This window comes from Cydia pomonella, chromosome 9 (assembly GCF_033807575.1).
Source record: "Cydia pomonella isolate Wapato2018A chromosome 9, ilCydPomo1, whole genome shotgun sequence".
NCBI classification, from domain to species: Eukaryota; Metazoa; Arthropoda; class Insecta; order Lepidoptera; family Tortricidae; genus Cydia; species Cydia pomonella.
The window spans coordinates 21,075,478-21,092,581 of record NC_084711.1 but is presented as its reverse complement, the minus strand read 5'-3'; the positions used below and the strand labels follow the sequence as shown (position 1 = coordinate 21,092,581).

Genomic DNA, 17,104 nt, shown 5'->3' with positions numbered 1-17,104 from the left:
AGACAGTGTGCGCGCTTTAGGTATTGACAGCCTCTTAAGCTGGGAGGAAGGGGGGGTCCCATTTGCCGGTTTTTCGATTTATGGATGTTAGCGACAACATCGATTATGATATTTTGCGATAGCAAAGTAGTCGGCAGTAATGACGTGCTTATGGAAGGAACAGAAACTCCTTAGGCAGAATTATTGCAAAAGTGTCCAGCTGTCAGCTATAAATAATAGTTCCAAATATCTAAGGAGTAGCGCTAGAGTAGCTAAGAACCTTCTTCTTCTTTTAAAATATGGCTTCCATCAAATCTATGATGATTTTGCCAATGTCAAGTTATGTTGTAAGTTTTAAGTGTGCTCGTAGAGCATGACGTTGTTCGGTAGTTGCTTTTAGTAAAGAGATAGCTGGACTTTACTAAAAGCCACGATGGATTGCCGGGTGTTGATTAAAATATGGTTAAACACGTTTCAAGATTAGTTTTTCATTAGCTGCACACTTCTACGATAGTTCACTGCATAATAAGCTATCAATATTACACTTTAAACTACATGAATGAGCAAAACACAAAAAAATATTCTAGAGACGTGTTCGCCATCTTGAATCTCAACGACAACCCCAGCTAAGAACCTAGGCGTTATTGACGGAGTGAAGTGCGCTGTCTATGATTAGATTTTTTCTCAAGTATTCTAGGTATTGTAGCGCCACCTATTTATGGTTTTTTGTCGGACACTTTTTGGTATATGGAGATTTTGCTTCTCGCCTCTACCTTCCATAGTCGAGCGGTAATAATACTGGCGTGATCTGGGGGCCTACCGCGAAAACAGAAAGCGGGGATATTTCTCTTTTACTTTCACTAAGACGTTATTAGAGTGACAGAGAAAAATTGCCCGCAATTGACGAACTTCGATTTTCGCGGTTATAGCCCAGAATCCGAACGGTACTTACTTTTTGGCTACCAACGCTCTTAATAAGGGCTTATTACACTTATCCTGTCAACGGGCCTTACACGAAATATAAAAACATCGTTAACAATATTTGACTCGTATAAAATAGTTTGTCTCGAATTACCGAAAATGTTCAATGTTTGATATTTTTGCAGTTGAACCATAAGTTGAGCTATTTTTTTACATATTGTAAACGATATGCTAATATTTCACGAAACGGAAAACGATCGTTAAGCCCGATATCGGGGCCGATGTCGGTACCGCGGCCGATCGTTCGCCGTCCGAAGGCAGGATAAGTGTAATAAGCCCTAACGAACAATATGAAAATGTTAAAAAAACTTCAATTACCGGCGTTGTTGTCTAAGATACAAAGCAATACAGAGCTTGCATATTAATGAATTCCTACTTCCTTCCATAAAATCTAATCTTACTGCAGGCTCGATAGGCGGTTATGACGTTGTCAAACCAAGAAGTACACGTAGAGAACCACCACGTGCAATAATAGTAATTTAGGGATCTGTTTCTGTTGCCTGCAGGTACAGTCGCCATCAGATATATCGGAGCGGCCAAGGTGCCCACAAATATCTGAACACGCCTCTATTGTCAATGCGTTGGAGTGAGTGTTCAGATATTTGTGAACACTTTGGCCGCTCTGATATATCTGATGGCGGCTGTACAGAATATGTATAAAATAGGTACTTTTCATTCCTCATGGTCTGAAAGTACAGCTAGCCCAACTATTAGCTAAGCTAAGGGGGCTAAGCTAATAAATTTACTACCTAACTGTACATATTAACTTTATACAGAATTGTTTAAAAAAAATACTTGGCGTATAATTTAAATTAATAAATATTAGGGGACATCTTACACAGACCAACCTAGCCTCAAACTAAGCAAATCTTGTACTATGGGTACTAGGCGACGATATATCTTATACCTTTTAACGAGCAATTCGGGGATATCGGGGATCTCGGAAACGGCTCTAACGATTTCGATGAAATTTGCTATATGGGGGTTTTGGGGGCGAAAAATCGATCTAGCTAGGTCTTATCTCTGGGAAAACGTGCATTTTTGATTTTCAATATGTTTTCCGAGCAAAGCTCGGTCTCCCAGATATTAAATACTTATATAGATAAATACATGCTTAAATACATATAAAACACCCATGACTCAGGAACAAATATGCGTGCTCATCACACAAATAAATACCCTTACCGGAATTCGAACCCGGCTTCATAGGCAGGGTCACTCCCCACTAAGCCAGATCGGTCGTCGAATTTACATTTTGATTCCAAAAATAACAATCCGCTTACCTCAAAATTTCAGAAAAAAACTATATCTACTAAACTACAAGAAATAGGTACATACTATGAGTTTACACTTACTCATATTTTGTATTAAAACACTTGTATTTTACTTTCCTCGTAATAGTCCTAATGCAAAATGGGGCACATTTAACTCGGGTAAGCAAAAGGCTGGGCGCCAGACTGGAACTATTGGCCTCCGTTTGGGTGTGAAAATTTCTCATCTAAATGGGAATTTACTATCTATGCCTTTATTTGACCATTTACCGTGTAAAATCCTTCACTCTACCGTTAGAATACTCTTTAATATTTACCCTATGTGATAATACTGATAAAAATTACGAATCCAATTCCTTTGAGGGTAACGACAACTTCCTATGATTAATACAACTTCTCGCTGAAAGCAAATCTTTCACACTTCCCTTTAGCCTAAATTAGATCTTATCTCACAGGTAACACAGTTCATTTTATAAAAGAAAGCAAAGTACAGGGCAGCACTCAAAAGTTAGTCGGTGAAGAAAAATGTAAGTTTGCATGGAGTTGGTACTTAGCGACGTCGCGTGACGAATGACAAATGGGACCACTTTGACCTGGGTGCGGGCCTGGCGAAAAGTTGGCAGGAATAAATCTACCTGTAATATATTGTGATAGGTAGATTTCGTGGATATATAAGATGAAATAACGTGGCAACACTAATTTTCAAGCTTGACAAGTGTCTTTAGGATCTTCGCCGTTTCTTTCTGCCGTGAGAAAATATAAGCTCTTATTTTATTTGCTTGGTCAGCGGGCACTTTTTGTAGGGAGGTCTATTCAAAAATCAAAATATCTTTATTTTGCATAAAATATAAATAAATAAATAAATTTTATAGGACATTATTACACAAATTGACTAAGTCCCACAGTAAGCTCAATAAGGCTTGTGTTGAGGGTACTAAGACAACGATATATATAATATCGCATTCACTGCCACCGACGCATATATGCGTTCACCGTCATACAAGTTTGTTCCTAGGCCAAGCCCCCAGGCAGTGAATGCGATATATAAATATTTATAAATACTTAAATACATAGAAAACACCCATGACTCAGGAACAAATATCCATGCTCATCACACGAATAAATGCCCTTACCAGGATTTGAACCCGGGACCATCAGCTTCGTAGGCAGGGTCACTACCCACTAGGCCAAACTGGTCCTCAAAATATGGTATACAAGATGGACTTAGTGGACCAGCAACTGGCATGCAAAAATACAAACACGCATACATCTATTAACTATGCTAATAAATTAATATTAGCATAGTTTATTTTTTTTTATAACAAAAAAAATGTCATACTTAATCTAATTACAATTATCAGTGTCTAATCATATCGGAAATAGTAAAAAAATCATCAATTGAATAAAAACACTCTTGTATTAACCAAATTTTAAGTTTACGCTTAAAAAGACTAAATGGTAATGATTTCAGTTCGTCTTGAAGACAGTTATAAATTTTTATCGCCATACAGTTAGCGCTCTTTCCATACAGTACTGTATTTTTTGCGGGTATGACGAGACGATTAAGGTATATTGTATTAAATTGACAAATGTCCTTAAACGCACTAAAAAGTCCAGGATGCACTCTAACAAATAGACAAATTTCATATAAATACATGCTTGGCACAGAAGTTTCATATTTCTAAATAGAGGTCTGCATGAGGTCTTTATGTCTCCATTACAAATAGCTCTAATGCACTGTTTTTGTGCTAACAGTGCTTGATTTGCATAACTTGAATTCCCCCAAACAAGAATACCATATCAAAGTACAAAAGCAAACATAGCCGTGATTCACTTACCTACTTACAAAAATAGCAATATAGGTAATATACCAATATACGGTACACGGCGGAATTTTACCGTTAGGTAGTAATTTCTTTCACTGAAAAGTACTGGGTACTGAAAAGTACATAAAAAAAAAGTATATAAGTATATATAAAAAGACGATTTATAATACGTTTTACCATTTCTCTCATAAAACTTAGTGATGTATGAATAAAGTGAGCACTCTATGCTTACTTATTTCTTTATGGTAAGAATGAATTTTGCGTGATTGAAGGTGCTAGTTTATAGCTAGTATAAGTTTTTATTTAATTTTCAATGCTTGTTTGTTTGTAATATGTTTATTCGAGTCAAATCTTCCAAGGTAAATTAGATACCTACAAAAACTTTAGAGAAAGATACAAATACTAAGAAAAGTGACCAAGGCCTCCAGTGCCCCAGGCTGGAATCGAACCAGCGTCCTCTGGCGGCAGGTGCCTGAGCCACTCGGCCACCGGGGTCACGGCAGCATTGGTCGATTTTTTCCAAGTATATGCATTTCTTACTGAAGGCTTACGGCGCCCAACGGCGCCTTACGGCGTTAAGAAACAAATAAATATAAAATACTACTTTTTAATGTTTTACATATTAAAAAGTTTGTATTTGATTTAGTTTGAACCATTTTCTTAACTAAAAAAAACATAGAAAAATTCAGGTAGCAAATTACAATTCGTAACAGTATTATTCCTAATATAACCATTACCAATTATTTTATCAATATTACTAAGAAATATTCTTTTGCTACATTGTTATAATCATAATCAAAACGCTCAAGAAAAACATGTGAAAAACAAAAGAAAATCTTGTTTAATTATTCTAATTAAGTACAATTATTTAAGAAATGGTTAAAAACACGTGAAGAATAAAAGACTATTAAAATCATTATAATTAGGTAGGTAGATATTATGTAAGATATGATTAACGATAAAGAAATCCGCACTCTTGGCGGAAGTATGTAGTCCGCGAGGATATTACCTACGGTTACTATTGCGAATATTTTTGGTTTCCTTAGTGTGCCTGCTCCTTCCAAAACTGGTAACGAGAATATCACCTACGTATCACCTTTCGTTTAAAACATTTGTTCATACATATGTGCGTATTACTTAACCTTGAATTCAAATTTACTATTATTATCAGCTCCGGTTGAGGAGTTTCATTTCGAGCAGCGGCGCCTTCCGAGTTTATTTGGATTGGTAGCATCATCCTCCGCGGATAACGACACGCAGCTTGAAACCAATCCAACGTCCGCTCAACGAAGCCTAGCCTCTCCAACTCCTGGTAAAGAGGTAACCGCTGCAATTTGCCGAAGACAGTTCCCAGTGAACGATCGGTGTAGCCGCCGTCAAAGTAGAGCGAGGTGACCGCAGCGGGCGCCCTGCAATACAGCGCCGACACGCCTCGCGCACTGATCTTAGACCAGGAGTAGCGGATATCCAGGTACTCCAACTTCTTACATCCTTGCGCCAGAGCCTCCAATAACAAATCGTCTACAAGATTGCTGCTAAACAAATCAAGATGCTTCAAGTTCACCAGTTGACTAATGGACTTGCTTAATTCTGTGCCGAATGAGGTTGAGTATGTACTCCTAATATAAGCTAATGATAACTCTTCTAATTGAATCATCTCCATTAGAAGTAAATGTAAATCGGCCAGGTGAGTGAGATCATAGTGTTCTAGATCCAAGCGAGTTACCGTCCTTAAGTTGTGAACGGCAGACAGTAAGTGTGACACGTTCAAAGAACTACATGTGTTCAACCTTAAAGTTTTCAGGGTATTGTGTTTTAAATGTTTTAGAAAACTTCCAGTGAGATCTCGGCTCTGACCGATCCAAATATATTCGCAATTGGACTCCTTCAGTTGAATACCATGCGCTTGATCTGAATCGTCGCGTTTAATATAACAATTACCGTAATTCAATGCTATTTGCCTCAAATGCTTGAAATATTTAATCGTACATAATGAAGGCAGAAGATGTTCATCATTATCAGAGAAAGTGATATCGATTTTTTGTACGTTGGGACATTTTGAGGCAATAATGCTTAAGTCTTCATTCTCGCTGAAATCCCTTATAATCACTTCCCTCATACATGGTCCCAATTTATCTAGAGTTTTGCAAATTAAGGGCAAGTTATAATTATAAAAAAGAATTTTTACTGTCCGGTGTTCTTTTAAATAAGGAGGTTTTCTCCTACGACTTTCTTGGAAAACTTCAAGGCTCAAAGTGCGGCAGGAGTGCAGGTAGTCTCGCACGGCGCGCTGCCACTGCCGGCAGACCCGCTCCGAGCGCACCAGCTCCTTGACAGGCACGTAGTCCAGGATCGCGCGCGCACACAGATCCACTGCCAACACATTTAATATTAAGTGCGCTACATGTGCGTCCTGTTCTTCGGAAATATTCAATTGGTTATCAATACGTCCAATATCTTCCATAGTACTGCCTTTTGGCGTTCCCTTACGAATCGTCCAGAATTGCACGCGACCAAATCCTGTAACAAACAAGATACATTTAATCATACATGAAATAAGTTTTTGGCAAAAAATAATTTTTAGTAGGTACAAGCTTTTATCGCTGACTGTACTTTTCTTTCCATGGGCAACTAATAGCTACTCATCGAGATAATTCTAACATCCCCAAACACAATTAGTTCGCGTTGTTTTATCACAGAGTTCCCATGGCCACCGCCTGTCTCCATCACCAGCTCAGCTCGATGTCAGTCATCACAATATTGCACAGTATGCATTTTAGCTCAATCGGAAGACGGGAAATGGGTCAAATTTAGCTTCCAAGATATGACCCACATTAACTAACTGACATACATATATACTAATAGGGCAAGTTAAATAACATAAATAAATAAAATTAATATTATAGGACATTATTAAACAAATTGACTAAGTTCCACAGTAAGCTCAATAAGGCTTGAGGGTACTTAGACAACGATAAGTATATATAATATATAAATATTTTATAAATACTTAAATACATAGAAAACACCCATGCTCATCACACGAATAAATGCCCTTACCAGGATTTGAACCCGGGACCATCGGCTTCATAGGCAGGATCACTACCCACTAGGCCAGACCAGCCGTCAACAGCTTGTAAAAAGACCCACTCAAAGCTTTAAACTAAACGAAAATAGTTATAGCCATAGATTTATAACTAGCCTAGATGCCTAGTCTGTACATCCCTAGTGAAGCCATTTCGAGGGCGACATTATGTCGCCCTCGTGTCATCGTATCCGAACGGCCCTCGCAGTACTCAAGGTCGAGTCGGTTTGTGTACACCTCCCGGTTATAAATTAAAAAATACAAGAAAGATGGTTGTTTGTGCGGTGAATTGGTGTCACAACACATCAGTGAATAAAAACAAACCGCCTGATATAACATTTCACGCGTAAGTATCCAGTTTAATGTGATATTTTTACGTAATTGTAAATACAAAAATCCAAATTTTCGTCAGCCGCCATTACTTATAAATGTTGCCAGGTGATATGAATCTTTTTTCCTCCAAATGAGGCATGACGATTACATTGATAAAATTAATATGCTTACTTTAAGTTCCTTGTATGACTATAGAAAATATTCTTTTTTAGTTTTTCATTCTTTTATTTCAAATTATGTTTTGTCTTTTATAAAATTACAGTTTAAATTCATATTTTTATTTTGTGTGATATTCGTTTTAGATTTCCGACTGATCCGCTACTGTCTGCGAGACGGATGGAAAAAATTAGATTAAATAGGAACGATGCAATATGGAAACCGACTAAACATCGTCGAATATGCTCTCGCCATTTTGATGAGCAAGTAAAGTAATTTTTATTTGTGGAACACAGGTGTTACAGTTAAGGTCTGTAAAAACGAAACGCAACTGTCACTGTCGCACTTATATGGAAGATTGATAGAGAGACACAAAGCGTTTCGTTGTCGAAGCAATAGCGATTGCAACCTTGGCTAGGCCGGCAGGTACAATTACTAGTACTGACGATAAATAGTTATTTGTTTTACAAGAGGGAAAGTTGTTGTTTAACCGCTCGTGCTAATTAGCAATATTATCGAGCTAAGTAGATAAAGATTTAAGTAGAGAAGAAAATTTCTAAAAATGGAATCTTGAGCGTTGCGAGGGTTTCAAGTTACGAGAGTTAAACAAATTTTGCCCCAAGTGAAACACAAAACTTTTCACCATACCAACCCGAAGAAAATATTAAATGTAAGATATCAAATAAAATCAAACCAAATCGAATCCAAATGATCGTCATTAAATATTTATCATTTAAAATCATTATTCCAAAGTCAATTCTACCAGCTATTATTTGTGCACATTTGTAAAATAATAAAAAAACGTTTTTTATTTAAACATTATTTCACAAAGTACAGAAATGCAAAGTCCTTAAAAGAAACCTTGAAAGCTTTTGCTATAAATTTAATATCTATATCCCTAATATCCATCTACTTTAAGGGGAATAAATGAACTCTGGCAACCCGTTTTTGTATATATGTGTGTGTCGCTGAGCGTAAGACACGAGCGTCGCACGCACACATCGATCGAGTTTCGGCTTCACTTTTGGCAGATTAGCCTTATGAGGACTAACTGTCTATGTGTGATAGGTCAGTGGTTATAGCCATTTTTATGAGATGCACTACCTATAGTTGTAAATAATTTAAATGGCACTTGAAACTGTTTTGATAAAACGTATTTTATTCTATTAAAGATGATTTCGGTTTATTTGTTCATGGCGACTCACGAGTTCTGGGAATCCCTAATGACGTCATATTATCCAATGCATTCATTCTTTGCTAATTTTAAACGTTCCGCTTTATTTTAGTTTAGCTAGTTGACCTCGGGGGAACAGTGTCTATAAATACTTAGGTACTAGGTATTTATTTTTATCACAAACCTAGAATCATGCTTACCAAAGAAAAGCGGTCACGTATTCATTAGTACTCTTTTTCTAAAATGTGTTTGACCCGAGTGCAAAAGTGCGTTAATGTACCAAAGAATTAAAATGAAATATATCTTTATCTACACACATATATCATAAACCCTGTATGATGCCTTCAAAATCAACAATTAACATTACGATAAACTGTTTTGTTACAACAAATTTCTTATCTGTGATAATTTTGTAATTGTTTCATAACTACATCAAGATCGATTTGGTTATGACAAACAAAAAATATTCATATTATGGGTCGGTATCAAAACGACTGGATTCTCAAAACGACCAGAACCACATAAAGACTTGATCGCAAAACGACCACATCTGCAAAAAGCCTTTATCTCGTAATGACTTTCTAGTCAAAACGACCACAAAGCATAAAGTCTGAATATCAGAACGGCTTACTATCAAAATTACTTGTTCGCAAAAAGACCACCTCGCAGAAGGTATAGATCTTAAAATGCCCTAATAGCAAAATAACATACTAGATGCCTCTAAATTAAAAAAAAAAACTACGAATGCGTGACATGCGTGAAAAAGTTTTCATTTACCGCCATTTGATGTACAGTGTAACGTTTAATTAGCTTTAAGTAAAAATGAATGTTTGTTGTTTTTGAAGTAACTATAGCAAAAGTTTCGTGTAAAATGAGCGAAAAAATATGTCGGTCACGCCACCACATACCCGCGAATTCCGCGAAGAGAGCAACGATGCCCCAACGTTGGCTGTAATTTAATTTTGGGTTAGTGAATATATCATAGAAAGTTTATAATATGTATGTAGATAAAATTAGTGTATGTAACTGTACATAATTAGGCATTAAAACACTCGTGTGATCCTTTTATGAAACTCACTTCGTTCGTTTCTTAAACCCACACTCGTGTATTTTAATGCCTTTTATTATGTAGCAGTCTGACGATAATTTTATTATAAAGTTTAATAAGATACGATATCCTGGATCTTATTAAACTTTATAATAAAATTACCGTCAGACTCGTACATATTATTTTAAAGGGTGTTTAAATATTTTATGATATGTTTTAATCCGTTTAGAACATCACGCGATTTTCGTATCAAATTTTGTGAATTACCCGTTTAATGTTAATATGGATATTGATCTCGGATCAATGAAATATAATTAGTGGGATTACAGACCAGAAATTGTTTATAAAATTAATTGTTAATAAAAAATGAGGTACTTACCTAACCTAATTAAATCGATAGTTATGAAAACCTAAGATCTAAAACTCAGACGCGCGGAATGGCGAAAAAGCGAAATGCGCCTCGCGCAGGAGACACTACACGACTGAACTTTTCTGAGCTAGTGAGGACTATGTGCTCCTACTCGTATGACTAGAAATTAAATCTGGAACGAATAACAAATGTGAATCAACTTGTTTGTACACGCAGGTCAAAAACGATCGGGAAAGCCGTTTTTTTCTATGGCTATTACAAAAGTTAACGATTTGGATATTATCCAAGACTTTTCTCATTCAAACGTTTTAGAAGTAGAAGGTTTTGACATGTCTATAAGAATAAAGTAGCTTTATAGACCGTTTATTTTATGATATCCACAGGAGAGACGCATAACCTTGACTCACAGTAATTTATAGGAAAATAGCATAACTGAAGAAAATTTCTCGAAAACTTGTTGGGGTGTCTGGCGACCTTCTAGCAGAGTCATGTTTCGCCCAAAGATTCAGTTTAGCCATATGCTATTATGCGGAGACTGCTTACCATCAGGCGAGCCGTATGCTTGTTGGCCACCGAAGTAGTATAAAAAAAAATATGCCGCGGGAAATGCGGCCAGTGTGCTGGGGACTATGCCCCGGGTGACTTTAGGTTTCGTTGACAATTGATTATGTAAATTTTGTAAATATCTACTTATAATTACATTGAAAGCAGCGTAAGTAGGTACCTATAATTATAATTCACAATTTTGCGCCCATTTTCTAGAATTTCTCTTTTGCCTCATGGTTGACTGGTAGAGAATGTATTAAGACATTAAATCCGCCATTTGTTCCTATTTCTATTGTGCAATAAATTTAAAAAATAAATAAAAAGATTAAGTGTATGATAGCTTTAAAACAATTCAATTTAAAAATCAATAGTAATGTATTTAATTAATAAAATCTTTTGTATCACAAAACACCACATCAATTTTTTAGATCAAAATACTCCCGCTCCAATATTTAAAGTTATATTATAATATACTTCTTAACGATTCCTTTATTTCTAAAATTACAAAATGAAAATATAAATATATACAATAATTTATAATCTAACTAAATAAAAACTAATCAACATAAAAATAATCCATGCATTAACATTAATAAACATCAAATACATTAATCTAATACAAGTCACTTAAAATACAACACAATACATTAGTCAAAATAATAATAATAAAACAGATTAAGAAATAGCTTTTCTAGAATTATATCAAAACATTACACACCCTTTTAAAACACTGGCACTGATCATTAAAAAAAACTTGAAAACTGTGTGGTAGGTACCAGATTATTGTGTTGTCATCTGCATTATAATAAATGTTATTTGTAGTATAATTATTAAAGTTGACTTGCAAAAATCAAAATTCATAATTATTTAATTGTCAAACATGGTAAACTGCTAAACCGCACAGCTAAACTGTGGAATGAACTGTCGCCTGCGGTATTTACGGACCGATATGACCTTCAAAGCTTCAAGAAAAGAGCGTATTCCCATCTTAAGCCAACGCACTTACAACCCGGTTAGGTTTTTAGATAGATAGATAGATAATCCGTTTATTTGTTTGCCACAATACACACAGGAAATACAAATAATAAAATGACAAAAACGAACAGATAATAAAAAATCAAACGAGAGAAATACACATTTATACAAAATAAAAGTAGAAAGAAAAAAAATACATTGAAATAATACTGTTCCATACATATAGGAAATGTGTGCGTCGTCGCAGCAAAACAATAGTTATTTGTACAACAAGAGAGCAAAGTGTGATATTTCTTCGAGTGCTTGTTTTGAATCCCGTGCCAGCGAAAGATTCTATAATAGATCAGAATCTAATTTAGAATCTTGAGCGTAGTAAGGGACTCAAAAGCGCACGAGATGTAAATAACTTTGATCTCGTGTAGTACACAAAATTTTTCACGTCAGTCAGCCATCAAAAAATACAACCTGAAAAAATGTAATCCAGACGGACGGATCACTATTTCACTCATGTTTTCTGAAGGTATTCTAACAATTAACTTTAATTACCGCAATAAAACAAAACGAAAGAAATTTCAATAAAATAATACGAAAATAATGAATTAACGAACATCAATTGACAGCTCAATCGACAACTTTTTTTTGTAAAAAAAAAACTGTAAGATCCGGTCCGAATTGCGGATACTACTATTTGTCAACTATAGTAGAGATCGTTAAAAGTAGTTAAGTAGAATTATTTACTGCGTAACAATTGCGTAATTTATATAAGTTCATTGTGTTGATTGTATAATAAAATACGTAAAATATGGTGTTATTATTAAATTTTAAACTTTTATTTCATTAATTAATTATTACGAATGAAGACTCGTAGGGTGTTTTGGAACGATGCGGTCTGACTTATTTCGGGGGTCTATTATAAACCGTCAATATACCGTTGAATTACGTATGCACTTTTTTTGTCTCTTTCTTTTTGCTAATGACGTGAAAGGAATAAAGACAATAGAATCCAAATATTTCGAACTTGTATTAGGCCCCGCACGTTGAAATGACATTCGAATCTAAAGGTCACTTGAATGTTATTTTGTCTCACTCGGTGAGCAAAATGCGATTTTGCTCACTGTTTTTAAGCAGCAAATTACCCTTGTTCGAGCTGCTGACGTGAAAAAGGGTTTTGGCTCAGTATTACGCTTCTCTCTATGGGAGAGGCACTGATATTCTGCCAGGACCAGAAGGCCTACCGCGAACCACGTTCGACGTGTTGCCTCCCTGTCACGCTTACGTACGAATTTACAAGTGCGACAGAGAGGCAACACGTCGAACGTGGTTCGCGGTAGGCCCTCAGATCACTCATCAGATTTTATTAATCTACTAGCCACTAGAAAAATTAAGCCTTTTTCATTTTTCATGTTCTGAACAACGGGTTCCTATTATCCTAAAAAGTGTGCAGAAAATGATACGTTTCTGCACTAAATCATTCTACTTTCCCAGTACGTTTTTACCGTTTATATTACGATAAGTAATTTAAATTTGATATTAAATGGATTTGTATAATTTCCATTCTAATATTTAACTCCCCATTCCATAAATCGCCATACTTTTACCTAAATTGTTAACTTTTAGTAAAAAATGTAATGTAAATGTTTGTAGTTCGTCATGTCCGTCTGTCACAGATTTATGTCACAGCCACTTTTTTCCGAAACTATAAGAGCTATACTGTTCAAACTTGGTAAGTAGATGTATTCTATAAACCGCATTAAGACTTTTACACAAAAATAGAAAAAAAAAACAATAAATTTTGGGGGTTCCCCATACTTAGAACTGAAACTCAAAAAATCTTTTTTCATCAAACCCATACGTGTGGGATATCTATGGATAGGTCTTCAAAAATTATATTTAGGTTCCTAATATAATTTTTCTCTAAACTGAATAGCTTGCGCGAGAGACACTTCCGAAGTGGAAAAATGTGTCCCCCCCCCCTGTAACTTCTAAAATAACAGAATGAAAAATCTAAAAAAATATATGATATACAATACCATGCAAACTTCCACCGAAAATTGGTTTGAACGAGATCTAGTAAGTAGTTTTTTTAATACGTCATAAATGGTACGGAAACCTTCATGGGCGAGTCCGACTCGCACTTGGCCGATTTTATAAATACACATGTATTTTACGGTTCTCGTATTCGAAATGAAAAATTAAGTATTTAACTCGAGTGAAAGGCACGAATTCAGTCTCGGTATTGCCGTCTAAACTACCTCGACAGAAATGAGTGCCGTTCATCCCTTGGTTAACAATCTATTATTTTATTTTATCATATATTCAAGATAGTTGAAATCTACGTTACGTCAATGTTTCGTCAGCCGATTGCGTAACTTAACATGTGAGATTAAATTACTTTTTGAGTAACAGAAAAGAAAAAAATGAATTAAACGTCCCATTAGCATACTTCGTTATAATAAATATGTTTTAAATAGTTACAGTTTTTTTCTAATTTATAGAATTGTACAATTTACAACTCATCCTTTTCATCGTTAACTTTATACTTATCTATTATTGGCTGAATGATAACTTCCAATGCCTCTTTTTGTTTCTTGCATTCTTCTTTGTGTGCTTCCTGATTATCATTTAGCCACGTCACGGCATTATCAAATACTTTTTCAACTAGTTTCATATCCACATCACTCAAATTAAGCTTTAGTATAATATTTTTTGAAGAAAATATATAGCTTTCAAGCTCGTTTCTCGCCTCGACTTTTTCTTTCGCCTTTCTGTCATCTTCAGCAAACTTCTCGGCATCTTTAATCATTCTTTCAATATCATTAGGACTTAGTCTGTTCTGATCATTCGTAATGATAATCTTCTCTTTAACGCCGGTTCCTTTGTCCTCAGCTGACACATGTAAAATACCGTTAACGTCTAACTCAAAGGTTACTTCTATCTGTGGTACGCCCCTTTGAGCTGCTGTAATGCCTGATAATTCAAACTTTCCAAGCAAATTGTTATCTTTAGTCATAGGTCGTTCTCCTTCGTATATTTTTATAGTAACAGTTTCCTGATTATCGCTGGTTGTAGAAAATATTTGCGATTTCTTTGTAGGTATGACGGTGTTACGAGGTATAAGCTTAGTCATGATACCTCCTACAGTCTCGATGCCTAATGTTAAAGGGTTGATGTCTAAAATCACCATTGCCTCGTTATCTTCACCGCTGATTATGTTAGCTTGAACTGCTGCACCGTATGCTACTGCTTCATCGGGATTCACACCTCTAGAAGGTTCTTTATTGAAATATTCTTTAACTAATTGCTGCACTTTCGGAATTCTAGTCGATCCACCAACAAGAACGATTTCGTCAATGTCTTTAACGCTCATATCAGCATCTTCTAAAACATTTATTACTGGTTTTAATGTTGATTTGAATAAATCCATATTCAGCTCTTCAAACTTAGCTCTGGTCAGGGTTTCTGAGAAGTCCTCACCTTGGAAAAATGACTCGATCTCAATATTTACTCGTTGTTTTGAAGAAAGAGCGCGCTTTGCTTTCTCCACTTCACGCCTTAGTTTCTGAACTGCCCGACTATTTGTCATTATATCTTTCCCTTTCTTTTTGTATAGCTTTATAAAATACTCCATAACGCGTTGATCAAAGTCTTCTCCTCCTAAATGGGTATCTCCATTTGTAGAAACTACTTCAAAAACACCATTGTCTATTGTAAGTAGCGACACATCAAATGTTCCGCCTCCTAGATCAAAAACTAGAACATTTTTCTCTCCCTCTCTCACGTCTAGGCCGTATGCGATAGCTGCTGCAGTAGGTTCATTAATGATCCTCAAAATATTCAAGCCAGCAATTTTGCCAGCGTCTTTAGTAGCCTGTCGCTGAGCGTCGTTGAAGTAAGCCGGCACAGTCACAACAGCAGCAGTCACATTTGTACCGAGATACTCTTCAGCAATATCTTTCATCTTCTTTAACATCATAGCGGAAAGCTCTTCAGGAGCAAACACTTTAACACCACCAATGGTGTTAATAGACACATGTGGTTTATTATTCTTTTCTATAACCGTGAATGGAAAGAATTTCATATCTTCTTTCAAACTAGGGTCATTCCAGTCCCTGCCAATAAGTCTTTTGACGTCAAAAACGGTGTTCTCAGGATTATTAGTTGCTTGGTTCTTAGCAGCATCGCCTACTAATCTCTCTTCATTGTTAAACGCCACATAAGATGGGGTGATACGATTGCCCTGTTCATTGGGTATAATTTGGACGTGGCCATTTTTATACACGGCAACACATGAATAAGTTGTTCCCAGATCTATACCGATGACTGGTCCATATTTCTTATCCTCTTTGGCAAACGCTGCCGCAATTAAAAAAAATATTGTTATTCTTTTCATATTCAGATGTCTAGTTTTCTTTATAACGTCTCTCACTGACTTGGGATTAACAAATAAAGAAAAAAGTACTGTCTGCTTCACTTCACAATTGTACTAAGTTATTACTTCACAATTGTACTATGCACCGTAGGTTTACCGTAGTACTTTTTAAATTCATTAATTTAGGTATTTCTCGTTATAAACACAACACTATCTCGAGGCACTTCAAAATAAACCTGAATTTTTCAATGTGTAATTTTTTCAATAAATTTGTGCGAAGTTCTGTAGGGTTGTGAGCTTTCGGATTTCGCAACTGTTAATATGAGGGCTTGTATTTCGCGTGGAGCGCTGTGATTGGCCGTCATAGTGCCGGTGATTTCTGAGCGGTGACGTGGCAGTTAAAGTGTGAGAGATTGGACCACGATCTAATTTGGTAAAAAGTTGTTGAGTAATATATAGAGTTATGTTATTTAGGTATTACGTAAATTAATAAAATAAATTATCACTTGTGTTTTTAATATCTGACTAAAGTTTAGTACATCATCGAATCCTAACAATTTCACAAAGTATGGTCCCATCCGACAGAAATGATGAAAGGATGCGTGTTGTGTATTATAGGGATGAAAACAATTAATATGGATACTGCTCGTGTATTTAGACAAACTACATTAATTATCTAGATATGCGCGAACTTTATTTTGAAAACTATTACAACATAGGTTTTGCAAAAAAGAAAAAACTATTTTATACCAATTATTTAACCTTAGTTTAAGATGTCTAGGGTCCACATTTTTAGGGTTTCGTTCCAAAGGGTAAAACGGGACCCTATTACTAAAACTTCGCTGTCAGTCAGTCAACATTTTAATTAGGCAACAAGGCTCGTATTACAAAAACCTTACATAAGATAAAGATAGTTTATTATTCAAGTAGGCATATTACAATGCTCTTATGAACGTCAAATAAAGCTACACCGGCTCTAACACTACACCTC

At 35.6% G+C, this 17,104-nt stretch overlaps 1 protein-coding gene across 1 annotated transcript; it reads right to left on the bottom strand.

Moving 5' to 3' along the window:
• Positions 1-14,050: 14,050 nt before the first annotated feature.
• Positions 14,051-16,369, bottom strand: LOC133521655 (endoplasmic reticulum chaperone BiP-like). The gene has a single exon (XM_061856742.1). It carries the CDS (start codon positions 16,132-16,134, stop codon positions 14,251-14,253), a length of 1,884 nt encoding a protein of 627 aa, XP_061712726.1. The 5' UTR covers positions 16,135-16,369; the 3' UTR covers positions 14,051-14,250.
• Positions 16,370-17,104: the final 735 nt, after the last annotated feature.

Coding starts and splice junctions, on each gene's coding strand:
- LOC133521655 (XM_061856742.1), bottom strand. CDS start 16,134: ATGAAAAGAATAACAATATTTTTTTTAATTGCGGCAGCGTTTGCCAAA.